The sequence below is a fragment of the Strix aluco genome, chromosome 19 (genome assembly GCF_031877795.1).
Source record: "Strix aluco isolate bStrAlu1 chromosome 19, bStrAlu1.hap1, whole genome shotgun sequence".
NCBI classification, from domain to species: Eukaryota; Metazoa; Chordata; class Aves; order Strigiformes; family Strigidae; genus Strix; species Strix aluco.
In genome coordinates this window covers 13094834-13121911 of record NC_133949.1, presented here as the reverse complement: position 1 = coordinate 13121911, position 27078 = coordinate 13094834, and the positions used below count along the sequence as shown (strand labels likewise).

The 27078-nt window shown below is 42.4% G+C and overlaps 3 protein-coding genes across 8 annotated transcripts in view; 1 reads left to right on the top strand and 2 right to left on the bottom strand.

Moving 5' to 3' along the window:
• VMP1 (vacuole membrane protein 1) overlaps nt 1–13048 on the bottom strand; it is a 70643-nt gene extending 57595 nt beyond the window's left edge. Inside the window, exons 1-5 of one of the 5 annotated variants that reach the window (XM_074845279.1) lie at nt 12975–13048; nt 8525–8656; nt 4671–4782; nt 4244–4345; nt 1746–1937 (exon numbers count right to left, since the gene is read on the bottom strand). In XM_074845279.1, coding sequence (XP_074701380.1) covers nt 1746–1816 — 71 coding nt within the window. In that variant the 5' untranslated portion in view covers nt 1817–1937; nt 4244–4345; nt 4671–4782; nt 8525–8656; nt 12975–13048. Of the gene's footprint in view, nt 1–1562; nt 1585–1745; nt 1938–4243; nt 4346–4670; nt 4783–8524; nt 8657–12974 lie in introns of those variants that run through there. The other 4 variants (XM_074845277.1, XM_074845276.1, XM_074845278.1 and 1 more) reach the window with 4 other exon arrangements.
• A 29-nt stretch (nt 13049–13077) lies between these two features.
• Nucleotides 13078–14500, top strand: PTRH2 (peptidyl-tRNA hydrolase 2). The gene is made up of 2 exons (XM_074845282.1): nt 13078–13194; nt 13849–14500. The coding sequence occupies exon 2, from the start codon at nt 13868–13870 to the stop codon at nt 14384–14386; it is 519 nt and encodes a 172-aa protein (XP_074701383.1). The 5' UTR covers nt 13078–13194; nt 13849–13867; the 3' UTR covers nt 14387–14500.
• Nucleotides 14501–15810: 1310 nt separating this feature from the next.
• Nucleotides 15811–27078, bottom strand: part of CLTC (clathrin heavy chain) — a 33449-nt gene continuing 22181 nt past the window's right edge. The window contains exons 18-33 of one of the 2 annotated variants that reach the window (XM_074845139.1): nt 26675–26797; nt 26433–26578; nt 26083–26266; nt 25550–25742; nt 24959–25116; nt 24586–24750; nt 24385–24492; nt 24093–24260; nt 23776–23925; nt 23370–23501; nt 23104–23214; nt 22211–22381; nt 21704–21925; nt 20575–20595; nt 17531–17606; nt 15811–17201 (exon numbers count right to left, since the gene is read on the bottom strand). In XM_074845139.1, coding sequence (XP_074701240.1) covers nt 17077–17201; nt 17531–17606; nt 20575–20595; nt 21704–21925; nt 22211–22381; nt 23104–23214; nt 23370–23501; nt 23776–23925; nt 24093–24260; nt 24385–24492; nt 24586–24750; nt 24959–25116; nt 25550–25742; nt 26083–26266; nt 26433–26578; nt 26675–26797 — 2253 coding nt within the window. In that variant the 3' untranslated portion in view covers nt 15811–17076. The remainder of the gene's footprint in view (nt 17202–17530; nt 17607–20574; nt 20596–21703; nt 21926–22210; nt 22382–23103; nt 23215–23369; nt 23502–23775; nt 23926–24092; nt 24261–24384; nt 24493–24585; nt 24751–24958; nt 25117–25549; nt 25743–26082; nt 26267–26432; nt 26579–26674; nt 26798–27078) is intronic. The other variant, XM_074845140.1, reaches the window with a different exon arrangement.

The following is a 27078-nucleotide window of genomic DNA, read 5'->3' as shown; positions in this document are numbered from 1 at the left end:
GGATCCCCCGATCTATTGAAATTAGTACCTCTTGTAACAGCTCAAAGTTTAATAAATACATTTTAGATAATTATGCAGCGTTAGGAAGCTACTACAGTTAAGGGGAAAAGAGTGTTTTCCTATGTAATTTGATACCAAATTATTTTTGAGCCCGTTTAGTTTCACATAAACATTCTGTTTGATGCCTATGTGGCCACACACAGTAGTCTAGCAAATACATTTATTATTTTCTAGGAAACATATTATACTGTCATCTAATGCTATAAAAAAAGCAAGTGCTAGCATCACTTAATCTCAGACATGAAATTGCAAACTTATCTATTTAAACAGACAGAAAAAGATAGAAATATGAGACATAATAGAGGAAAACAGTCACAAATGGTTCATATTAAGCAAGCTGAAAAAAGTGACTCTAACTTTCCTTTAATTTTAAAATAATTTGTGCTGCTTATATTAGCATGACAATTGCATTTTCAAGTGATTGTCATAATTTAAATCACAATTTACTCAAGTGGAACACAGGAGATCATTAAGAGTCAATCTGAGGTCTCAACTTAATAGCTTATAATAGTGTTATTTTCTGTAAAGATATTGTCATGCTGGTGCTAGACAACATAAATCTGCTGCACAAGAGGATGCAACTGCTATCTGTAACAGAATTTGATGTCTAGGAAGCCATGTAATAGCTTAAAATAAGACCTCAAATGTTATTTCTGCTGGGTTTAAATAAATGCTTGGAGGTTGTCAGAAATGGCTAACGTAAGACCCGATAAAACAGTTCTCAAAGAAACAATTCCCAATGACAGTTGAAAGAATGCACATAGTAAAATAAGTAAGTTTGGGGGATAGATTTGGAGGCGGGGGGATGTATACAAAAGACTACACTAAATAAACCTGATATTTTTCATACAAATCATTTCAGAAGATCAGAATGGAAAACAGAAGTTTCTCTCTGTGGATCTTCCGTGTCAGCACTTCGAACCTAGCCCAGAAGGGTCAATGAACACAGCCACTATCACCAATCTCACTCTGCAAAGGAGCAGGCCAACACCTAGAATCACCCAAGGTGACATTAGATCCTAGCTTCTGACTGGGAAAATGATTGTAAATTCAAACCCAAACGCCAGAGATTCCAGTTACCAACACAGCACTAGGATGGCTGCTACTCTTGGCTTTTTCAGTTGCCAATTTTACTCATGTTTGCCTTTTGGCACTCTAAAACATTTCAAGCCTAGTGTGTTAAAAAATAGCTGTGCATTTCGGCATTAGTAGGGGATGTTAGGACTGCTATTCACAAATTTTCTAACTGGAATAAACCCCCATTTTAACCAGTGTGTAAATAATACTTAGGGAAAGCGTTTTAATAAATGATTTCCTGCTGTGAAAGGGACCACGTATCTTAGAAGCAAAGTCCTCTTCGCAGCATCATAAACATCACTGCAAGTTCCACATAATCCTGAACCCTGCCCTAGCTGAGCTATTTGAAGATCATTCAGCGATACTAACACATACATTAATAGATCAGTACTTAACACTGCAGTCATAAGTACAGTATCTCTTGCCTTAAGGATCCCTAAACACTGTCCCACTCCTTCAAATTGGAATATTCAACTCTTCAGAAAGGAAGTTTGCAATTTTCTTCCACTGACAAAATATAAAAAAAATATACAAAAATAAATATTTTCTGAAAGAAGAACTTTAAAGTTGTGTATCATCAGGGAAAGCGAGATGTCAGAATGACCTACTGAATCAGAGCATGGGTTTCCCCAGAACGCTTAGTAGAAGTTAAAGAAATGATCTTTACTTTATGGTCCATTCCTTCAAGTTTATTAGAGTTTCCAGGAAAAAATACTGCAAGGTAACACGCGGTTGTTTCCACAGTACAATATTCAACCTCTCTTCTCGGTCCCTTCGCTTCCGTTCACTCAAAGAGGAATCTGCAAATGTAAAGCAACAGAAATGTAAAAGCACAGGCTGACAGTTCAGATTCTATCCTACCCAAAAATATACCAACTTTTTTTCTTTTTCTGCTTTGTTAGGAAGTTAATGTGAGCTCCCAGTCATCTTTCCTACTCATCACAAAGCGTTTGCTCCAAGTGCATCAGAAATCAGGGGATGTCCAGTAAAGGAAATAAGGTGGCTTTTTTCTTCTGTGTAGCTGACAACCGCTCAAGACTCTGGCCCAGGGTGCAAAAAGTCTGGCATATCTATCAGCCTTTATGCAAGGTACTGCACTACTAGTGACAAATCAGCTAATACATTAGGTCAAATGAGATTCTATCACCCACCACAGAGACCACATTTCCCTCTGAACTTTTGATTTTGGTTCTCTTCCAAAGCTATTCTCAGACCTCTCCAATCGAACTAGATTGAATTACACGTGCTCTTTATACACTTCAGTCACCGTGTAACTGGATAACAGCATCTATCCTCCCAGTCAGGATCCCCAGGTCACAGTAAGCCTCGCCACCCTGCTCAGCTTCTCCAAAGTAAGCCCAGCAGACAGGAAGTGCTCCCAGGAAAAGGGCCTGCTTTTACACCACAGTCCTTCGCCGCACGACACTATACATTTGGTTGCTTTTAACTGCAGTGATTTGGTTATAATTCAGCACTCAACACTACTGTAACACACTACCATATAAGTACAGAAGAAAGGTTCTTCTAATAAATGTATTATTTTGCGCTTACATGAGTCAAGATTTTCTTTACAGTCAAGATTAATAAAACCCCTAGCTACGTTTTGGATGAGAATGGCTTGTTCAAAGGTTGCCAAGCTAATGAGTGGTAATAATTTTTAAACTTTTAAAGAAAATCAATTCTGAAATAAGAGGAAAAAAAAATAATACCACAAAACAATGGAAAAAATACACAAAAATAACTTGTATCCAAACAGACACCAAACTTGTTTAAACATCACTTACTGTACAAAGTCAAAACATACGTAGTTTTGCATACATTTCAAGCACTGCAATAATACTCATAAATTTTAAATTTGTGAAGAGCTGTTTCATTTGAAGTATCAATCTAATCTGAACCCCCAGCATATTGTAACCCAAGATGTATTATTTCAGTCTTATTCCAGTACTTGAAACATGCTGCCTTATCAGATGCTAATATTTACATAGAAATTGCATACCTCGTTAGTCACATAGCCCACTTAATTTTGTATTCTAAGCATCAGTTGCTTTAGATGAAGTAACAGAAATCCTACAATGGCAAATACTGCTGGATAACATCCACATTCCCTCAGAGTTACAGAATGATTTAAGACTTCAAGTAAAAGCCTTTGATTTGTTCCATACATACACACATACGGTTCCTCTTTAAATTTTGACACATTCATTGCTTCAAGAATTTATATTCTCTATTTTTTCACTTAATAAGTCTAACAAAAGTGCTTCAACCTTGTTTTTTATGACCTTGTTTTTAGTAAAGGTCATAAAAGACAATGGTGTAAGACTGCATACAACTTGAGAAATCACTTGGTTACAAAACTTAATTAAATATGGAACTGGCACATTCAAAGCTGAAAGGAAACAAACTAAGATAATTATAATTTATATGCTATACTACACAGCACATATAATTTATGAAACATTCTCAAGTTATTTTTCATGAGTCCTAAACATTAACCTGAGCCTACTTCAGACATACCAGTAGGGAAAACAAGAGGCAAGGCAGGAGACGAAGTAGTTAACTGTTCTGTTAGCAATTTATCATTGAAATTGATAAATTATAGTGAAGCTAAATGTCAACAGAAAAGCTAGAAATTGGGAGACTAATAATTGGGTTTCTCCCAGAGTAAAACAGATTTTTATTACCAAGTACTAACATTTCAGTGCCAAAGGGTGGGGCTGAGTAGCCTGACTTCTACAGCCACGTATGTGCCAACATAGTTTAGTTTTTTAGCTCAGTCCTGTTGCAGCCCCTGTTGGCACCCAAAGCCAGCTTCGCAGGGCTCACATGTATATCAACTACAGAATAAGAATTCTGGAGGGAGAAAAGAGTATAAGAGAAAACAGAATGGAAAAACAGCATAAAACTACTCTGTGGCTTTACAATACATAAATCGTGCAAACTTCAGATTTAGAGATGACTGAAGTTTCCAGGATTGATTCAGGCATTGAGGCCCTTCGCGTTATTTGGGCATAAAGTGCACCAACAGAAACTCCTCCGAGTATTGCACTGGCCATTTCACACACCAAGCTGACCAGCTGAGAACATTCAGTCATTTTCCACCTACCTGTAAAGTTCCCATTGTGCTGTTCTTTGGTCATTCCTATGCGTCTCTGGTCACAATCTGTTCCATTCTCTGCCATTTCATAGATCAGTCACGTATGGGGATCTAATAGCAAAAGAAAACCAAAAAGCACAATGTCTCCGTTTCTGGTTATAAAGACTCCACTTACTCCATAGTTAAAGGACACAGGCAAACATCCAGCAGCTCTCCAAATCACAGTTATCCTGCATCACACCATTAAAAAAGGAGAAAGTGATTCAATTCTCACAATGACAAAGATTAAAACATTTCCACCTACATAAATCTAAATTTTTCACTTAAATGACAAAACTCCCTCACTTCTAACAACCGAACAAAAGGTTGTTAAATAATCCCTTCTACTCATCAGCCCACTGTTTGGGTTCCAGAAGCAGCAGAGCTTCATACAAACCTGAGTTCAATCCTGAGAGGTGCTTGAGATTTGATTCTCATTAGAAAGTATCCATTCTGGCACTAAGCTTCCAGGTAGTCAGCATGCAAGTAGACCTCAAAAGCCTCACGGCCTAAAAAAAATAACCCTCAATATGGTAACTAAGATACAGAACTGCATCTCATGTTTTGCACAGTCTAGTATCTCTAAACCAGAAAAGGTAAACTCTTCCATGGACAAGAGCTCTCTGATGGAAAGCTCTTCTGAAAAGTGTACATTCTGCCTGCTGGTTTAGCCTCTCTCTAGTAAGATCAGTCTTAAAAAGCCCAAAAGAACAGCTGTGGTTTTCCTTATCCAGGAGAGTAAATAGTGCAGTAATTGGAAGCCAGCATAAACAGAATGTTGCAAGAGCTTCTTTAAAAATCCAAACCTGAACAGCTGACAATTCTTATGCAATCAAACACAAAGAAAGTAGCCAGTCAGACTCCTTGCTTTAAGAATCCTCTCTTGAATCTTAAAACAGTTTCTGGAATTTTATTTTGGAAAGAGTCCCACAAAGCTAAAGCATCTTATTTGCATTACATTTCTCCCTGTAAGCAAACATGATTTACAGTTTTTGATATGCTGCTTTTGTTGGAAAGAAAAGTAGTGCAATATTAAAATGACACGTTATATAAAACTGTCTAGTGGAGGAAATTAAAGTTTCACAGAAAAAATACTTCCCCTTTGATTTATGTTAGACTTAAGAGCCAGGCAGCAACTCAGGTTAGGTAAACAGGACTGAGATCACCCCTTTGATTCAGACTGCAATGATTTTGTCAATTTTTAAAATAAAATGTTATAAGATTTCAGATACTGTATTTGTTTCAATTTCCAGGGTTTCACCAGTCAGTTTTAGACAAATGTGCTTCTGAACAGGTACAAGCCTTGTGCATTACTTGTAATACAGATAAAATTACTAGCTAGAATGTGATTATTAAAGGGGTTTTACTTAAAACCCAATAGTCAAAAACATCAAGGTCTCGCCAAGGAGTCCTTCCTCCAACATCTCTCTGCAATGAAAGGCGCAGAAATAGAAATCTGTCTAGTTAAGCAATCTAGCAGAAACTAATCTCTTGCACGTTACAGTTTTTATTCATTGAAACTTGGGCCCCAGAATACCCAAACCACCAAGAAAATTAATAAAACAGCCTTGCAAGAGTTTCCTCCTGAAAAATGCTGAAGGGCTCCACAGTCAGCCAAGGACAGAGGACTGACCTGCTGCAGTAAGAGCTCTACAGCATCATTCTGCAGTCACTTGCAATTGAAGGTTTGCTCTGAACTGCTAGTCAAACGCCAGAGAAATGTGAACCCCCTCCTCTCCTCAGATCAGTTTTATAGCAGCCTGACACTCTGGGAGTCAGTGGGGTTACACCAGTACTTAGTTGAGGATAACCGGCCAGTTGCTACGGTGACACAAGGATCAAATGTTTAGCTATCTCTTAATTTCATTAGGACAGTAAGTCCCTGTAGATGGTGGAGTGTTTTGTTTCTAACTGACTGCACTTGCTAGGGGTGCTCTTATTTTTGATACCTATAAATATGTATTTTTATACATATACAATATCAGCTTAGATACACATATGTGTATCACACACACATTTACAGACACAAAGCTCAAACTGCAGAGGGGAATATTTAAATTGGGCACGCACAGTTAGAAAGCCTGACGTTCACAGAAAGCTGCTTAGGAAGCAAAAGCCATCAGAGCTGTTCTGCACACAGCCACACTAAAAAAAACGTTCTGGTTTAAGGAACTTCAGTCACATTTTGTTGGTTTAAATATAACAAACATTTAAAAAAAATAAAAAAACTTAAGTGGAAGCCACATGTTCCTCATTTTGAAATCTATCTTTTTTCCCTGTGCAAATCTAGCCTTCAAAATTGAAGTCTCAATTGGTTTGGTCTCTGTTCTCAACTTAATTACATTTCAAGAAAGTTAAATTACTGTGATACAAACTGTTCTCTCTGTTTGATGCTAAAATCTAGGCTGTGTACAACGCTCCCTCGCCATGAACTGAATTCCACTGTAATCCATTAAACATCTTACTGGCACATAAAAATCATCAATCTCTAGGGATCTCAGGTGCATTGCTACATACATATTACAACTTCCACAAGCTCAACTAACATAGCCAGTTTTACCTTGTCTGCTTGGAAAGGCACTAATCTGGGATTAGTTTTGCATAACACTACCTCAAGTATACAAGTCAATGTTTACAGCAAAGCAGATGAATAATCCCTTTGCACACTTCTGCAGGGTGAATATGTGTTAAGAAGGTCTTAAAGTTCAATCATTCTGCAGAAAAGCTTCAAAAACTTGTATTTAAAAATACAGTTGACTAGGAGATTTGATACCTATCATATTGCAAGTCTGAACAGGCTGCAATTCAGAAAACAAACTCTTACTGGTTTCAGAAAAAACTCCCTGGTTTACCGAAGTCTAATTATACTTAAAGCATCTCAGCATAAGGAACTGGAGGATGTGCCTCCAGAAAGCTCAGCTTTCTTGATCTGTTGCTCTCTTTGATGCCTATTAGAATCACCAGTCCTGCACTCATGTCTCCCGATTGAGATTAACTGGAGTGGGAGTCTGACCCAAAATGGAGTCATTAACTGAGTCCAATTCTCAAATTAAATTCCATCTGCTAAACAGAACTTCACTTCTTATGGATGCTGAAAAAGACAGAGTCCGTATCTAAAAATAAATTTGCCTAATACATGGAGTAGTTACCAGCAAACACAAAAATAAACTATTTAAAAGAGTGAGAAAAACAACTTTGAACATGTTTTGTATCAGGGTCGCTTAGATCATTCATTAGAGCTGTGCTCACACAACAACTTCTTTGTAGGGCTGAACAAATAGCCCACAATACACTATTCAGCTTTAGTGCAATCCATAACATTAAGTATAAAAAGACAATGACTGCTAGTCAAAAATGTAAACTGGTCAACAAAAAGGGCTTATGGTAACCGTGACTGGCACTTCACAGCGTAAGTGAGACAAAGCAAAACAAGAGCATGAGAACATAACGAAATTAGGCACTGCAATCTCTGTACTCCGTAATCAGAGAAAAGGACAAAAGTCTCTTCTCTCTGAAGCTCTGGGGAAGCTGCTGAAGCACCAAGGGTTGGGTGCATTTATGTAAAAGGAAACAGTTTAAGCCAAGGCAGTTGGGTGCTTGCACTCTCACTTGGAGGAGCAGAACGTGGACTCACGCTCCTTTCCAATGTGCTGGAACAACAAGGAAGCTGATAAACTATTTTAATTATCTCATTGTTTTCCCAGACATTGTTTGAATCACTAATTCTTACTACTTCTTACTTAGATTGATCCTGGAACCCTGGCTCTCATCTCTGAAGTTATTTGTTACACAGCTGCTAAGACCAGATCTACAGCTCAGACCATTTTGCTGATGTTTTCTCCCAGCCACCTTAGCAACAGCCCATTTTCAGTCTTCCGTCATTTCTTGCCTTTTAAACCAAATGCTCCAATCCTGCTTCCTGGCCCTCAACTTTTCTGATAACCATTCCTTCTTCTTAATCTACATCACTGTTTTTCAATTATGATAAGGAGAACAAAAGATTAAAAAAAAAAGACTCTCACAAGTGGATAAGTAATAGCACTAAACTAGACAGTGTTACACATCTGTGATACGGTTTTGTTTGTCATCAAATGCTCTACATAGGCAACAATTTACACAGGGAGTAAGTTAACAGTTTCTTGGCAAAGTAACAGTTTGGTGAGCACTTTCCCTCAAAAGTCAAAGACCGCCTGGCACATGAACACATTTAGGTAAAGGATGAGATCAGTCTTGAAGTGAAACGCTACATACCCTTTGAGCTCCGTACAGCTATGCCACTCTTCACTACTTCTTCTGTATTTGTAGCCAGTGGAACAGACAACTACGACCTCAGCTCTGTAGACATTCAAGACCAAAGCGACTGCTCTTCCAAACCTTCTGTCCCTACAGAGTAAGATAATACTGTTCATCATGTGATACAAAACTGACACAGTCCCTGACTTGAAGGTTAATAACTTTCCTAAAGACTACAGAAAATAGAAAAAGTAACTGCTTGATTTTTTCCAGTCCTTTAACACTCATGGGAAGCATTCAATTAGAATAAATTAGGACATGTCTGAAAGACGTTGAAAATCTCCACAGATTTAGCTATAATGGGTTACTTTGATATGAGTGCATTTATTCCCATACTAAAAATGTTTTTCTAACTAAAATAGCTTAATCTCTCAAAGGAAAAGTAATTCAGTTAAAGACCACAGGTTTCCATTTTGTGGGTTATGCCTCTGTACACCAGACCTATTTTCCAATTGCTGGCTAAATACCATTTCAAAAAAGTCATCTTATAATTTAAGAGTTAAAATTTCCATTTTTCCAAAAAGACTTTAGGACATCTTTTAGGAAAGAATGATTTAATATTATTACACCATGAGTTTCAGGGATGCCACGCATTTTCTTTTGAGGTTACTAAAAGTTCTGTCCCTGCTGTTAAGGCCACATATATTAAACTGTTCTCCTTGGTGGATTTTCTCCAAGTGAAACATGAATATTGATTGTTGTCTGCGTAGATCCAGCAGTAGAGTCACTACACAATATATAGATGAAAAGGCATGGAAGATGAAAGACAAAATTCACATTGTTCAGGTCTTTGTAGCAATCTTTTGCTGAAACTTCAAAAAAAAAAAAAAGATATAAATATAAGGAAATTGAAATAACTGGGAACGTGAACATTATCAGTGTAGCATCTCATGCCACAGTGCAGATCACAGACCAGTTCTGTGCTCCTTACGCTGGCAGGAGGCAGCGAGCCGGGGCTGCAGATCACAGCTTACAGCATGAGACGGCTCCTCTGCTCTCAACCAGCTGCTGAGAAAACCACTTCAAGGTTACCAGAGAGGCTGAAACACGCTGCTGAGCGGGTGACCTGAGGAGATCACAGCAGACCTCCTTAGCGTTACCGCTGTGCTGCTATGCTAACTTCAGTTTCCCAAGTGCCTGACTCAACTATAATCAGATTTTGAATGAGGCAGCATTATAATACACCGTACTTCATGTCCTCACTCAAACAGGGGCTCAGTGACAAGTACTACCACAGCACTGATCAGTGCCACGACAACGGACCTCTTGGGGAGGGCGCGTCACGTATGCCCAAGCAGCCCTTCCACCAAAACTGATGACTTGGGAAGACTGATTTGAGCTGAGAGAAAGGCTTTGGAGAGAGGGGCCACAGAGGATTGGAAAAAAGACCGCAACTTAATATTCAGGTGACTAATGGACAAAGCATCTTTCACATCCTCAGTTCCAGAGGGCTGTATCGAAATCCATACACACACTATCCGCCAGGATGTTTGTCTCAGCCCTGACTGCATTCTGTGCTCAGAAGGTGGCAGTCAAGTTCTCCACCCTCAGCCTCCCTATGCTACCAAAAGGCACAGAGGAAAGAAAAGTCATGGGAATTGTCCCAAGATAACACATCCTGCACAAAAAAGGCCTGCTAAAATTTGACTAAGAAAGAATGAAGAGTTAGAAACATAAGAGTATAAACCCAGCCTTAAGAATTGCCACCTGACTCCTCCAGCTGCTGGTAGAGAGAGCAGATTTGGTAGGAACTTTTGCCTTTATACTATTTTGTAAGTGCTGGGAGACAGTTTCCCCACAAGAAGATGCTTGAACCTGCCCAGCTGTTATATCCAGAGTGCTTCTTCTGTAAGAGGTACAGCACAGATGAAAAGGGAATGAACAGAAGCACTTAACAAACCCCACGGAAAACAGAAGCTGAAACACATCCCCGAGATGATGACTTCTGCTTTTCATAGACGTTAACAGTCTCTAACTGGAACCAATTCCAGTTACACTATGGCTGCCTTGGCCGTTCAGTGACAATACACTGCCCATACAAGGTGAATCACAGAGGCTAATTCTGAGCTTCATAAGAGAGAAAAATATTCTTCCAACGAGTTTGAAATACACCGAACAACTTCTTGCCTCACTAATAACGTCTTACTGTCCTCCTGGGTCCATCTGGCCAGTGCAGCACCAAAACCAGCAAGGACCTGCCCCATGACTATGGTTGCAACATGCTATAGGAATACAGAAAGCTTAGTGTTGCAATAGCTTCGAGGCCATGTCCTTTGTTCTCATGGAATAGCAAAGTCCATCCAGCTCACGCTTCTCCATAAGTAACAGAAGTTAAAGGTCTAACCTGCAGATAATAATACTTTTCCCATCACCATTATACCAGAAAAACTGGCCTACTCCTACTATACGTGAGGAGTAATAGTTTTTTTGTTTTGTTTTAAAACCAAAGCTTATTAAGAAACAAAATATGCACTAACTACATAGAACATTCTAAGAAGAGACATTCACAAAATGTATTCAGAAACAGTTATGACATTCAAAAGATATTCAAAGGTAACCACAAGAAAAGAAGCTTTAAGGTGGAAATAGTGCAACCATTCCAGCTAAAAGGCTTGCTTCCAGTATACTCACCTTCCTCATGGCTACCACCCACTTAAAAGCTACCAAGTCTCCTCCTATCCTCTCCCACAGAAATTACAAGTACCATTGATTTCAGCTGCTAAGTAGGACAAGAAGCTTAGCTCAAATTAATATCTAGTGCTCACCTCCCACTGCACAACTGGAAATGTGTTTTTTCGAACTCTCATCTGAAAACATAGGATGAAGCCATCATTACAACTGTCACTTACGACCAATAAGGAATAAAGAAAAGTCCATCCCACGCTGCGGAAATAATGGATTGAAAGAAAGAGGACTGACATAATGAAGGCCATTTCAATGTGCAAATCAATGCATTAAGAAAAGCTTATGTATGCTATCATAAGGTAAGATGGTATAAAGCATGAGAACCCCCAATCAACCTATCTGGCAGGAACTGGGGTGAAATAACCTTAAGAAAAGCAGAAGTCCTAACAGTAAAATAGTACCAAAAGCAACTGCTCTAACAAAATACATATATTCCAAGGCGTAAGAGAGTAATATCACACTCTCCCCACCTCCAAGTGCTCAACCCATATTATTAACATAAAGTAAACCAGGATACCCACTCGTTGGTAAGCTCCACCTCACACAGCAGAGAAAACAAGGACAAGAAAGAACCTTGAAGAAGTGTCATATGTGCAGTTCAAAGTGGATAACCTGGATTCACAGCGCTTTAGAGATAAACAGCCACTATCAAACAAACTTATTGCCCCTTCCCTCAGGTCACCAAATGACTTGCCAAATATCTAAGAGACAAAGCTGGAACAAAACAGGAATCTTACTGCTTTATTATTTTCCGTGATCACTAGATGTCATTGGCCAGAGAACTACAAACCAAGCACGTCTAGGTGCTTAGCCTCAGTCAACAGAAATGAAACATTAAGAGTCTTCATTGATTTGGGCCTAACCACCCCAGTCTGTAAGACAAGCCACAAACAGTCCACAGGAACAAGGACAGCCGGCGTGATGCAGAGGATGCAGTTCACAACCCAGCTAGGGAAGCACAAAACACTTCTACTGGAGAAGCAGACAAAGACCGGTGGTATCTGACCCTTTGGGGCTAGAAGGATGAATTTCTCACTGTGTCATCAGGCATCGTCCCTTGGGCCAAAGCAGGACGATTCCACCACACAGTTCCCGGGGTTTTGTCCTGCCTGATGTGAAGCGTCCCGAGCAGAGCGAGTCTCCAGCGGGAGGGGGGATAAATTAGCAGCAGCACAGCTCTCGCCTTGAACGATGGCGACGAGCTTTCTCCTGCACTTCCAGTGCCTTGGGGCCGGCTCCTTCCCCTCCCGACCTCCTTCACCCTCGCAACGTCCAGCCTGCGGTTGCCTCCCCGTTATCGCACACGCAGCTCCCCCAACCCACCAGCTCTCCCGCCCAGGCTGGGCCTCTCCCGCCATCCCTCCCAGCCCCGGGTTTGCACAAACACCGCGTGGGCCGTCGCTGGGTCGCGGTGCCCCGGGACGCCGCCGACACTCCGAAAGCCTCCCCCCGCCGCCCCGGGGCCGGACCTCCCGCCTCGCTGCTCCCCACTAGCGCGGCCCATCCGTGCGCTGCCACCACGGAGGCGGGAGAGCGGGGCGCGACCCTGGGCCGGGCCGGCCACGAGGGGAACGACGCGAGGTGGGTGCTGAGGGGGCGGGATGGGGGAAGGCGGGCAGGTGCCGCTGAGGGGACGGCGAAGCAGATCCCCGCCCGCCAGGGAAGGCCCCGCGGCGGCCAAACCCCCGGCCGGCCCCGGCCCGGCCCGCAGCGCTGCACTCACCGCGCTCCGCGCCGGTGGCTGCCGCTGGGCCCGGGCCAACCCGGAAGTTGGGGCGGAGTTTACTCCGCCCCCTTTCCCGCCTACCTGCTGACGTCACTTCCCGCGCGACGCACTCCTTGCCCCTCCCACCCTCCCCGGGGCCGCGGTCAGCCCGGCGCGCTCTGGTGGCGTCACCTCCGGGCGACGGCGAGGCGGCAGCGGCCTGGTGGGCGCGCGGCAGGTAAGCGGGGGCAGGGCCGCCCCTCACGGCCGCCGGTCCCTCCCCGAGGGCCGCGGCGACACGGGCCACCCCGCCCCGGCGGTGCCCCGGGGCCCGGCCCGGTTCGTTGCGCCCTCGGGTTCTGCTCTCCTTCTTCCATCGGGTCCAGACGTACCCGGTGCTGGCCCGCCCGGTGCAGTCGCTTCCGCCGGGGGTGGCCGGTGCGCGGGGTCTGGCGGTGCCGTTGCTGCCGCAGCCTTCGGTGGTGCTGGAGGCGGCTCGGCTCCGCCCCTCACTCCCCTCCCGGAAAGTTGCCTTCAGGTGGATTTTGGGTATTGGCTTAAACCGCGCCCCCCCCCCCCCTCCTTTTACCATTTTTTCCTCACCCGTTTTAGGTATAACTTTCACATAATTCGCGAATTTTTTCTTAGTTCTGCTTCCCGAGTTGAAGGCCATCAAGGAGTGTAGGTTGTGCACTGTCACCGGTGATGTGTTGGCAATTAGAAAGCTGTCGCTGGGAAAGCAGACCGTACACCGAGAAAGGGGTCTCTGAACAGCCCCCCCCAATGATGGAGTAGGGAGTTTTTTAACAAATGTTGTCTCCAAATAACCAGGTGCGCTCTCACAAGCTGAAAAACGCTTAAATAAATATGTCTTTCCCCCCACCTTCCATAGGGAGTCTTCAAAATCCATCATGGATTATCTCTCTAAACCCGGGCTCCTCAGTGTCATTGCTGGAGTCGCGTGCGGAGTGTGCCTGGGATGGGGCATTCGCGGGAGACTCTGGAGGCAGCCCAGAGCCGGAATGACGGCGCCTGCGAACAACCTGGGGAGCGAAACAAACATCATGGGAGAGTCTGGGGAGTTCAAGATGGTGCTGATTGTCCGCAATGATTTGAAGATGGGAAAGGGTAAAGTAGCAGCACAGTGTTCCCACGCTGCTGTTTCCGCCTACAAGCAAGTTCAGAGAAGAAATCCTGAACTCCTGAAACAGTGGGAGTACTGTGGCCAACCTAAAGTGGTCCTCAAAGCTCCTGATGAAGAGACTCTGATCCAACTCCTGGCTGATGCTAAACACCTCGGACTGACTGTGAGCTTAATCCAAGACGCGGGTCGTACTCAGATAGCTCCAGGCTCCCAGACGGTCCTTGGTATCGGACCAGGACCAGCTGATGTAATAGATAAAGTTTCCGGTCACCTGAAACTCTTCTAAACCAGGGACCAAAGAAAGCTGAATGCATTGGTGTATGGCACTACTGAAGGGATTAAAACCCAAGTTTGGGGATTTTCTCTTAGTATAAATAAAGTAACCAGGTTTTGTAAAAGATGTAAATTTGCAAAGTTTAATATTAACATCTTTCATGACTTCCTGTAGCTTCTGTAGTGCGTTCTAAAGTGGGAAAGAAAATGCTGGGCTAGGTGGAGTTGAGGAAAGTAGAGCTGGCAGAATGTTGCTACGCATAAGAATGAACCCAGTGTCTTTATTTAAGACTTGTGCAATTAATTGAGGATTTTGCTCTTTGGTTTACGGGCTGAACAGAAGCATTAATAGCATTTAAGTGAATTTGTCCCATGTGTTAAAAATATAGGTTCCCCCTCTCTGCCTTACAAGAGGTGTTTTTTTTAAGAGATACATTCTTTAATTCAGAAAAGATTAGCTGCTGAAGCAGTTAAAAATTGCCCCATAGTGCTGGGGGTAGCTGTAGCCAACTTCCCGCACAAACTGCTTCTGAGTAACTGATGCAAGAGCTTGCAACTGGTATGGGACTGACCACGTTAAAGAGGCTTTGCAACCCAGACCCTGGGAGCCAGTAACAGTTGTGGTGAGCGGCCGTGAGCCACGTGCGTTTGTGGAGGTGCCGGCGTAGCTACTGCACTTGCAGGAATCCACAAGCAGGCCCGGTTTGGCCAAGGTTCAGGATGTTACCCCACATACAAACAGCTTGTCCCACAGGGACTAACTTAAAGCCCGTTTTACGAGGGATTAACAGGTCTCGGGTTTAAGGAAGCGCTCGGTTACCGGTGGTACTGTGAATTCCATCCTGTGGCTCCACTGTAGCTCTAACACTGTAAAACGCTGCACTTCTGATCAGACAGACTTCCTGCAAGTCCGTTCCTGTGAGAGCGCCACCACTGAGCACACGCCTTCCCCAGTCTCAGCCCTGGCTTCTCGTTCAATACCTATGAAATATGGTGTAAGAGAACAGAAGGATTTGTCTCCATCAGTCAGACTGACAGACCCACTGGAAATGTCAGAGGGGCTGAAATGAAAGCATAAGCAAGTGTAATAAACAGAGAATGGGGGAGTTTTTATACTGTACCTCTTAAGCATAATACTTCACAAAGACCGACACTACTCACTGCAGACACTTGCTCCACCCTGCTCTTGATCAAAGACCTCGAGCCTGGGGCAGGTTAAGCCCCACTATATGCCCACACCCCCTATTCCACAGGCGCTCGGCTCACACCCCGCAACTGCAGAGGCAGAGGAGCAAGCGGGAAGGGGAGTCAGCCTCAGGGCTGGAACCTGACACTGAGGATGACTCCTGGGTACAAGACAGGAGCCTCTACAGCTATCACAAGTAGGGCCAGTGTAGTAATACTCATTCCACTCAAATATGACAGTATTCATAGAGAAACATTTAAGTCAATTTTATTTGAAGCTAAATATATTTAAGGCAACTTACATACCTAGAACATGATCTCAATTTAACTGACACACCCTACTACAATCCTAATGTATCATCTGCTCAAATACGCTGTAGTTGACCACAGTGCAGCCAACTATTGCAAAGTGCTATTTTCTTCTCTCTGGCATAATCTTTCTATAGAAAAAGCGTTACATATTTTCTTGTATTGCCCCCTCAGTGCAAGACCCCACTAATGGTCTCTGTTGCTGCTCTTCTAACAGCCCCTCATACCCTCGAATGCACGCGCCTGCGTGCCCCACACTACTAGCACTGTAATACTTGGCTCGAGTTCAAAGGTCCTTTTCGAAGACAGTAAAGTGAAGCTACCACTATGCAGCATGTCCACAGTCCAGTAATTTATTTTTAAATTGAGTAATTTCAAATTGCACAAACAAAACTGAACAGCAATATGCTTGAATTCTCTCTTCTGTACACTCAAAACAGTGATCTAAAACACCACAATATCCAACATACACAAACCTCAGGGCAGGGTTAGTAAATACACAGATTGGAATCATGGTGCTCTGTTCCTGAATGGAATGTCCCACAAAAGCACAGGATACAGCACAACGTAAGGTCATCTGTTACATATGGAGTGAGCAAAAAGACACTAGCATTTTCTATATGCATAACTGGAAAAACCTGCATAGGTTAACTTTTACTCATTTTAAGTCAGGCAAGGTTGTCTGTACGCATTTTAAATTCTTTTAGAGCTATGCAATCCAACCAAGGTAGGATATGCTGATTAGTGTTGTCTCTTGTCAGCAGTCTTGCAAGGTCAAATACAAGTATCTTCGCTTTAGCTTTCTCCGAATATACAGTGAGACTTAAATGCGTTTAGAATAGACAGTACATACCGTAAGCTGCTCACATACAATGAACTTAAGATTCAATATTAGAGTGTAACACTATAGAGTGCAAATCAGAATCTTCACAATAGACTTAATGGTAATAAGCAGTCCTGCAAAAGCCCACTTGAACAAAGTCGTTTAAACTATTCCCCTTTTAAAGTAAAGTCTAAATGACATGGAATGTGAAAAAGATTTAACATAAGTGATTCAAATAGTTTGCGCTAGAAAAAACAGTCCTTCATGAAAGGTTACAAGAACACGAGGCAGAACTCTTGCTTTTCCCTGTTATGAATTAAAGCGGGGAGGGACGGTGGAGTTTCAGTAAGAAAATATGCTAGCTCCAAACTGACTTGTGCTGCATCTTACATGCTGTACCCAAAGCCAGGCTGCGGTTGCCCGTACGGGGGTGCAGTGTAGCCATAGCCAAAAGGTGCTTGTGGAGGAACTGCCACACTGGGTCCTGCTGTCAACATTAGCTGTGGCTGACCTGGAAGACAGAACAGTGTCATCTTTATTCCTCGGCACCGAGAGTTCAGTCAGTAGAATTCCTGCACCTTCCCGGGAGACGTTTGTGTATTTAACAGTAACTCCCCAGTATGAGCTAGGACAATCTTAAATCCTGCAGTCCATACCCAATCTTAGCAGCAGCATTAGCACTGTACTTTATCTAGTATTTTGGAACATGTTCCCCTGAGACTTGATTTCACATGAAGAATGTTCCCATTTCCAAGGACTTCCTTGGAAAAAAACCCGTCTAGAGAAGCACTGATTTAAAAGCAGAATGTGTTACTGACAACACATGAGCTAAAGCATTACCATAAACGATAGGTTGTGTTTCCGTAGCTTGCTCCTCTTCCTTTCTCAAAGACTCTGAGGCATCCAGTTTATCCACCTGGAATTGAGACCAACAATTAAAACAACTCCTCTCAAACAGGTACTTACTCATGGCAGAGAAGTGGAAAAGCCTTAGTGGTATGTTAACACCCATCAAGAAAAGGAGACCATTTACAAGTTAAGATCAATTCAAGTAGCAATGTTGGTACTGGTGCAGTCAAGATTGTCCGTTTCCTGAAAAAAACCCTAATTGAGGGATTTGTGGAACTTCTTTGAAAGCTCACTCCAGGTTGAAGCTTTGTATGAAAGGTCCCATACTGGACTGGAGCTGCTCTGACATCAGTAAGCTCATGAGTCACTGTTGCTCCAACTGCTTCAAACCAACAGCCTCAGGGCACAAACCCGGATTTTAGCACAATGTCAGTCAGAGACCTCTGGCGTTGGAGCAATTGCTAAGATAATGGCCAGACCTGGAGAAGTTTCCCTGAATGTAGCATCGAGGCAAAGTAATCTGAAGTTGGTATTGGTATACGGCAGACTGCAATAGCATCCGACATGTCACTTGAGCCTCAAGATTTCACTTTCCAAACCCATTCACTCATGCAATTTAAGTTCAAATGCAGAGAATGCATGTGTATAAGACTTGCTTTTTTCCACTCTAGAACTGTGTGGCAGTCAGCCTAAACCCACAAATACTCAACTTGTTCGAGCTTTTAATACACAATAACAAGACAAGACTAGCCAGCTTCACTCTGGCTGCACAGCAAGTGCAACTGTGCTGTTAGCCCACCCCTACAGAAAGGCAAGAAAAGAAACTTATTCTGTAGTGAAATAATGGCTTGTTACTAAAACAGATCCAAGGAAACTCAGCATTACTACAGTCTAAGGCAGGCCCTGAAACTAAAACCACAAAAATTAGGTATTGAAATTTTACCTGGGAGATAAGATTTAGAATAAAAATCAGAGACAATCATGCCAATTACTTTTTAAGACAACAAGACAACTCACAAACCAGATTAATCTTTCATTTCATTTGTGTCCTTGATAAAGGAGTCTGAAGACAGGTTTCCTGTACTTACACAGGGTTGGCATTACTTATTCGGCTACACCAACATCCATGAGTTGAACAGTTTTCAGCTTAACTGTGCTATATCAGCAAATATTTGTGGCAGCTCTAACTGCTTTCTTCTGTTTAGTTGTGAATTACATGTGTTCCATAAACCTGTTAATTTGTAACCTCAATTAGAGGCATAAATCCAGGAAGTGGCGTAAGTCCTGAGCTTTCCGAGTTCATTCATTGACTGGGCTTTCATGACAAGCCTTTTTGTTGCCTCACACCAGTATCTGGCTTGCTGCTGTCAAAGAGCACAGGAGGATGCCAATGCTTCAAGACTCTTTTCCAGACTGCTGAGAACTGCACTGTTTTTAACTCGAATAGCAACACACTGAACACAGAAGCACAAGTTCAGAGATGCAAATCCAAGGAGAATGTGCAGAGTTTGCTGCTAAGCAGAGGCATTTGGCTTACCCACACTTGGAAAGCCTCCAGCCCAGAACATTTAGTGCATTTTTGACTCAGTTTTAATGCCTCCCCTCAGAGCTAAACAAATATTTACAAAAACAAGCACAAGTTTGAAACCAGCCTGCAGGATGGTTCTTACACCACTTGCTTGAGCATCACCAGGTTCAGTACCCTACACACTTGTAGCAAGATTTTTTTAAAGGCTTTTCCACAGGGACTGCAATAAGCTGCAGAGGAAAAGTAACATGCATTCAATGTTATTGTGTTATGTGTGCATGAAAAAGAGGCAAAAGTACTGAAGCAAGAGTGAGGTCTGAAGATGACTGCCATACAGGCTCCCCCCAAAAAACCACACGCAGCCCACAGCAATGCCTTGTAGCTTAAGGAATAGTGGGATGTAATTGCAATGACTGCTACACATGCGTAGTTTATGCAAACACTGCAGTTCAATTACCTTTTTTCACACACACGCTTTCTTACTGCCTCACTTACTAGCTGCTGAAGGACCTTACACTACGCATTTTAGTCAGGTTAGCCTTGAGTTCCAGTGGTGTAATTACAGACATCTTGTCACTAAGAAGCAGTTTGCATTTAGTCCATCTTCAAGCCATTTGTCAGTTTGTTCGCCCTTTGCTCAACCACATTAATGGAAAACTCATGCTAGGGCTGACCTCTGCTCTAAGGAGAATCGGAGTGGTATTTGTACAGGAGCAGATGGACAGAAACCTTAGAGATTGCCCTTCGGACGGGTAAAATTGCATAGCAAAAGGCAAGCCTCAAAAGCCTCAGAAGAGCAATAAGCATTACCTTCTTTTTCTTTTTTTTAAAATGAGGTAGCAGAGAAGTTTAGTGAAGCTGAAGAGCTTGGAAGGCAGTCTTTTCTGCACAACTACAAGAAATTTACTACAGGGAAGAGAACCACAGACTTGGTCTAATAGCTGAAGTTTTAAGTTGCTTTGTGAACTAGAGCACCGTGTGGATTAGACTACCACCATAAGAACTGGTCACCTGAATGAGGAAGAGTCTCTTCTGAAGCAGCTAGTATCTACTCTGCCTACTGTCAGCACGCATTAGTAACGGTCAAGAGATCAGAGACTGGATCACAGTCCTTAAACTAGCAACCGCCATATTGATTTATGGTTCAGAGACAGTGGTCCAAGACTTAATTATTTCTTATCATAGGAGGTTTTTCCAGTCAGATTGGCCGTCAAGTAGCAGCACTTGTCTCTCCTTTCAGTACCAGGTTGACTGTGATCCAACTGATCACCTGTATGCCCTTCCTGATGATCTATTAGCTTATTAGTAGCAAATGAATCTACTTTTGTCCTACAGCACTAGCTACTTGTAGAGTTAAACAATTTGCATATGCTTTAGTGATATTTTGTTTGGGGAAAAAGCAGTAGCAGCAGTGTAGTAAACGTAGGAAAGAAAAAAAAAAACTCATGCAGAATCCTTAGACTTAGTCTTCCAGACTTAAAGATGGAAAACAAGAATCAACTTTCACCTTTTCCTTTATTGCATCAACCTGCAAAGGAATTCAGAAGGTGCAGCTTAGAAAAATCAAATTCCATATTTAGCATATAAAAGGTAGAAACAAAAGTGTCAGGGAAGAAATTATTAAGGTACAGGTGAGTAAAAACAAAGATACACCAGAAGTATCTGCTTTAGAAAGGCAGCTCTGCTTGTTGCTAGACCTTACTTCACTGATTTCATTAGCTACACTACAGCTACATCCTCGTCTTTTAGCAGGTCATCAAATTTTAATCTTTTAAGAATCCTGCTCCAAGACCACTACTCTCAAGAGAGGCCTAGTATTAGCTTGGTACATCAGGCATCTCTGACAAGTAACGCTATTGCTTAGATAGCTCCCACCTCCCCCAAAATACAGCATTTAAGGATAGCAAATTGCTATAGGACTACAGAGTAGTCCTGCCTTTAGAAGTAACAGCCAGGCAAATCCTCTAGACAAACAGGCACTCTAGTCTTCGCTGACTTAAGCCTGAGTTGAGCTTTTACTTCTCACAGTAAGAGTCTTCATCATTAAGTAATTTACCCTGTTTCACTGGAAGATACTCTAACAGCTTTGGCTGGGCAAATCTTGCTAGTGACAGTTGGTATTTAACTCAAATCTGGTTAAAGTCTGACAGAGCATTACCAAGCACTTTCTCCATCCTACGTCACTTAAACAAAAGCTGAGTTATAATTAGTGCCATTAAGTATAAGAGCCACGTTTTGGAGTTAAATGCACAGCAGACCAAGTTATCTCAAGATCTAGCTATAAAGCTTTTTTAGTATACAATCTAGAATTTAGTTAGAGCTTAATCCCAGCTGGGATTCCTGACTGACACAGTGTATGAAAAGCCTGAATCCTGCAACTACTTTAAGACACTGCCCATGGTCAGGCAAATACTACTGATGTAGGTTCTGTAACTGGTAGGTAGGGTGGAGTCTGCAAGTCTTTCAGTCTCTTAGAGGGCGAAGTCTCTCCCCAGATGGACTGAAAAATAAGTGTGGACATGGACAGACAGACATTTGACAAAGCCCATATCAATGTTAGTAGCAAGCAGACAGTCTCAAGGCAAACACCACAGTGACTAACAAGCTTTCGGTGTTGGAGAAACACCTGCTCTTACCTTGGTCAAGTATTCCTTCATGACCTGAATAAAGTATGGCATGGCAAAGTCCATGATGTTGTGCCTCCACGCTGTTTCCAAGACAACATCTGGCCTTAGGAGATCGTAGCAGGTGAAGAGACAAGCACCAAAGCATTCTCTCTTGTTCTCCTGCAAGAACCACTGCAACAACTCTTCTGCCAACTCAGTATCTTTGGATTCTGAAGCATACTGCATTGCATCCTACAACAAGAGAGAGGCTGTTTAGCCTCAGGTGACGTAGTACCACGTCCGTGTCAGTGACTGTATTTAACTAAGCTGCAATCTCTTACTGGCATTACAGAGAGGAGGCATTCTAGGACTTGCTTCCAAGAAATCTGTCCATCTACTGCCACTGTGCAGCAAGATTTGCCAGATTAGCAACAGACACCACCCAGTGGCTTCCAAGAAGATGCAGCTTTACTAAAAAGCCACGGTGCTCCAAACAAGTCAAGTGCGCTAAACCAGACCTATGCAGTGGAGTCTTACCTTATACAGTCTGTCTTTCTTACAGAGTTCTACACTCTGTTTCCAGCGATTGTTTCCTTTGAAGAGATACGCAGCAATTCTTCGGAACTCTATTAGTTCATGTTTCTCCAAACGTTGAGCAAGAGAAATGTTGTCAAAGTTGTCATAAGCATCTATAGAAGTCCTAAGAGCCTAAGTAGAAAAAAAGTTATTCACACCTCAAACGTACAACTGCATCTACAAAGGTACAAACGTTTTCCATACATCTTAGTTCTGTATTCCTACTTCTAGGAGGATAAAGTATTCTAGCCAGACCTGCAGAGATTATTTTTTTTTTTGTGAAGCTGGTGTTTGACCCACACATAGTTTAGGGTATTACAGTTAGTATTTTTCAGTAGTGATTGCTGAGGTTAAGAGGATTGCTGAGGTTAAGAGCCTCTGAATACCAGACAGCTGTTCTCTGAAAACAGTAGAACAGCCAGACTTCAAAACTGCTTGCCCTTTCCGTGAGTTCTTTCCCTAGCACCGTTTGTTTTAAATAAAAGCTGATCTGTCACACCCATAACAAAAGTCGCCAGTCTATTCCCAGTAGGAACGGCCCAAAAAGCTCCCAGAAAGCCACTAACAGTTTTCCACTTAATCCTTGGCTAGTCACCACTAGTTCAGTCTGAAGTGTCAAAGAACATATACTTAAGGAATTCAAGTTAACAGCAAGAAGGTAAAATCTACTGAAAACAAGAGAAACCTGTGTTTCTAGACATTAAATGCAAAGTGAGAATATTAGGTTAATACTGACACAGAAGCCACCTTGAACAGAACTTTGAAATTCAGGAATAGTCGTTTCTATTACGAAGCACATACAACATGCAAGTCAATACCTGTTCCAGATATTACTGTTTCAAGACAAGACATACCTGGTAGTCTTCTTCAATAATGAAGAGGTTGTTCAGGGACTCATTCACTGATTTGTTGTTGTGATTTTGAACAGAGCGCAGGTAAGGCTTAACCAGTGGTAGCTGTTTAACCTACAAGGAATCAGGGAGATAAATTTAAGTCAAGATAACTTTTTGTAGAGGTCTCCTAGCATCGTCCCTGTGAAGCAGTGAAGTAGCTAAGCATTTTAAAATGCTACTACAGCTAAATGCTTTTCCAGCTGGATCTTGGATAGTAGGAAAATTACCTTTGTGAAGAAGGTGACAGCGCGAGTGTGGTCAAGCCGAGGGGACAACACCATCAGCAGATCATTGAGCAACAGAGGTTTAAATTCCAAATAGAATTGAACTGCCTTGTAATACAGCTCCACATTGGCCACCTAGAGATGAGTAAGGATGCGTATTCAGAGCGGAAACTTGATTGTAGAGAAATCCAAATGAGAGAGACATAACCGTAGGTATTCCAGCACAACTGAGCCACCCATCCAAGACTCACTCTTGTCTCTACAAATCTCTTTAGTTACTGTAGTTGACTTGCATTTAAATTATGGGGCAATATCAAGAACTTTGAATTTTAAACAGGCTACTAGTGAAGGAAGAGAACCGAAGTACACGTAGCAAGAAATTTACCTCCTTTCACCAGGAAAGTAATACCTTAGTGATGATATCTTTGAACTGGCCTTCTTTCCAAGCATCTGTTGGGTGATTCATCATTGTAATTATGGCATTATCATATTCTTCATACTTATCATACAAGAACACCAGTTCAGCCCAGAGATGGGCTTGTTCTGCAGCTCTCAGAACCTAAGCAAAAGGCATATTAGAAATTACAGTTAACAGATTGCTATCGGTGTCCATCAGTGCTCAGGCTTTAGTGTGATTAGCAGTCAAGAGCTGCTATTGCCAAATCTAGGGCACAGACAATCCCGACAAATGCGTTTCAAGTTAAATTTAAGGTCTCAGATGTTCACCTTGGGGATGTTGACTCTGGACCAGAACAGCTCCAAGTGCTCCCTCATCTTCTGTGGCTTGAATTTGGAGTAGAGAATTGCTAGCTCTGTAAACATCCCCATGTGTGCTCGCTCAAGCCCAAGTGCTGCTTCCAACATAGTTATCAGCTCTTCAAAGTAGCCACGATCCTAAGAGATACAGACGGTTACAGGTGTTTCACATTAGGAACCAACCTGACTCTTAAATTTCCAGTTTTGGACAGAGTTGCCATGAAGAATATACTGACTGTATAACAGGCGTCAGCTTAATTACCTGGTAATAGTTGATTAGCTCTTCCAACTCATCTGCATGCACTACAATATGGAGTCCACACATCTGGGCCAGGCGGAACTCTTTGCCATCAACACAGGCAAAGCAGACCTGGAATTGACAATTGCATTAGTGCTGATAATCAAAACTTCTGAAGAGGCTACAGCTTTGAAGTCCCTTAACTTATTCAGTCAGAAAGTTTACCTCTTTCCATGTGCGAGTACTGTTTGCTTTCCGAGCACCATCCACAGCTGCCTGGTATTCACCTAGGTGAACTAAAGTTGAGGCTAAACGGCCGAAGTTGGACACATTGTTATACAACAGCTTAGCTGCTTCATACATCTTTTCATCATAACAGCGATCGCCAACCTACAGGAGAGCATAACCAGGTTATTCTTGCAGCTTTTCAGTCAAGGGCTTACATAAAGCGTGTAGCGTTCAAGCCATTATCAGACTGGAAATGTCCAAGATCTACCCAATATATCCAAAGAGACAGATATCCCAACACCCCTCGGGTTAACAGGGCCTGCGGGGCCTGCTGCTGTGATTCAGCAAAACTGAAACCAGTCTCACTCACTTGCTGGATGTGTGCATTGTTGGGTCCATTGATAAACTCCTCTAACTCTGCTAGACGGTTTGTTTTAGCAAGAGCAAAGATTAATTCTGTTTCCACATACGACTCCCGGGCCTTCTTGCGTGCCATCTGAAGATACTTCACCAGTTCTTCCCAGTTTCCTACAAAACAGAGTTCAGAATGCTTACTTTCCCCCACTGAGGACACTTGTGCTTAAGCTATACTACCAGCTCAACCTGTAATTCTACCGCAATTCTCCAACAATCAAGACTTGCCTTCATACTACATGTGCTACATTGGATTAATAAAACAGGCCTAACTAAAATCCTGTTATTTAACTGCACACAAAGACCTCCTTAGTAGCAACTGCTCTGACAGAAGCCTCCAGCTAGCTAAAGAAGGTAGTTTTAAACCACCGATTATCTGCAAATGGAATACACGATCTTTTCCTGTTTTCATTTAGGGCAGTCTTTGAAGGACCAGATTCCTCTACTTGCATCAAGATACAGGTTTGGCAGAACTGCAGTTTGAGCAGACCACGCAAAAGAGCTGAGCAACGTCAACAGCAAAGATGTAAATAAAACTTAATCGTACCACTGGCATTGGCAGCTTGAACAACTTCCATGTACGAGGAAGGATCATCTGCTTTAATATACGAGTCAATTGCTTCCTTTACCATCCCCTTCTGAAGCTGTGCTTTAGCCAGCTGACTCCACACAGCAGGCTCATTGCAGCGTTCAGCAAATTCATACGCACGATCCAGGTTCCCAATGTGCTCTATTAATACCTAAAGAAAGGGTTCATGATCAGCCACTATCTATAAAGGTCAGTTTTACAAGCCACTGAGCTGTGTTTTATGTTAGTTCTTCAATGGATCCACAGCTGCTTTTAAAATAGGGACAATTCTGTACAACCCATGCAGCATAAGCGATTTTAGGCTTAGAAAGTTTCACTTACTAAGGGGTTCAATATACAATGTCTGTTCTACTTCATAAGACAAGACATGAAGGAGCTTCGGTCACTTTGCTAATTGGTGCCAAGTACTGAAGTCACAAATTAACGGCAAAGTCCTTGTGTGGGGATGCACATGTCACAAGGAGTTATTACAGACTGAGATTTTAAAATACCTGTACAGCTGATGTGTTGACATCAAACTTCCTGAAGATAGCAAACGCCTCCTCGAAAAGCTCATTGCTAATAGCTATATTGGCTATGTCTGGAGCATCATAGTTATCCAGGCGATTGATGTATTCCATGACACGGGTGCGATCAGCCTTAATAGCTGTAAGAATGAGAAGGTTCTGCAGATTCCTAAATAGAGAAAGAAAATATTAGTACATATCAAATAATAATCAAGAAATTCACCCTCCCCTGTGGAGAAGGTACTAGTTTATTTGCTGTCCCACATTACAGCAATTAAACACCTGCACCAGGTATAATTTCAAGTTTCCTGCGACTTAGTTTTGACTTTACACACCTGTGCTCACTGAACACTGAGTTATCAAGAACTATTTTCTCGAGCAGTTCAATAAGCTCATTCGGAAGATCTGCAGTCATGAAGGCCTTCACAGTAACGGAGACTTCCTCAGGGTCCTGTGTCTCTGACAGGGCAGTCTGTACAACCTGGAGGCAGAGTCAAGCCATTGACGGATCAGTGAAGTTAGGTACTAGCAATTCAAGTTAGGACAACAAAGGCTTTCAATGCTTTGTCGGTTATACCTGGTCAATTAGCGGTCTTCTGTAAGGGTTGCTTTCCAGTAGTACGCTGGCCCACAGTTCAGGGTCTTTACGACGAACTAAGTAGCGGGAAAGACTTTTGAAGAGGGAGTTTTCATTGCACACCTAGTGAAAGGCAAAGTTTATTGAGAGTGAAGCCACAGTTGTTGAACCTACAGCGGATGAGGTAATTGTGTTGCAACATTAAATAAACCTGTCTGAGATGCAGACTAGAAATCTCAGGCTTTGATACTTTCATTAGCCTCACATTCTAGGGTGTCCAGGGGGGTCTCCAATTTCTCATTAGGTTACAGAGGGAGATTAAATAGCTACCTATTCTATAAGAAGTGAGCAGTTCCTAGCTTAATACTTTTTAGGAAATAAATGCATTCGTCAGTCATAAACCT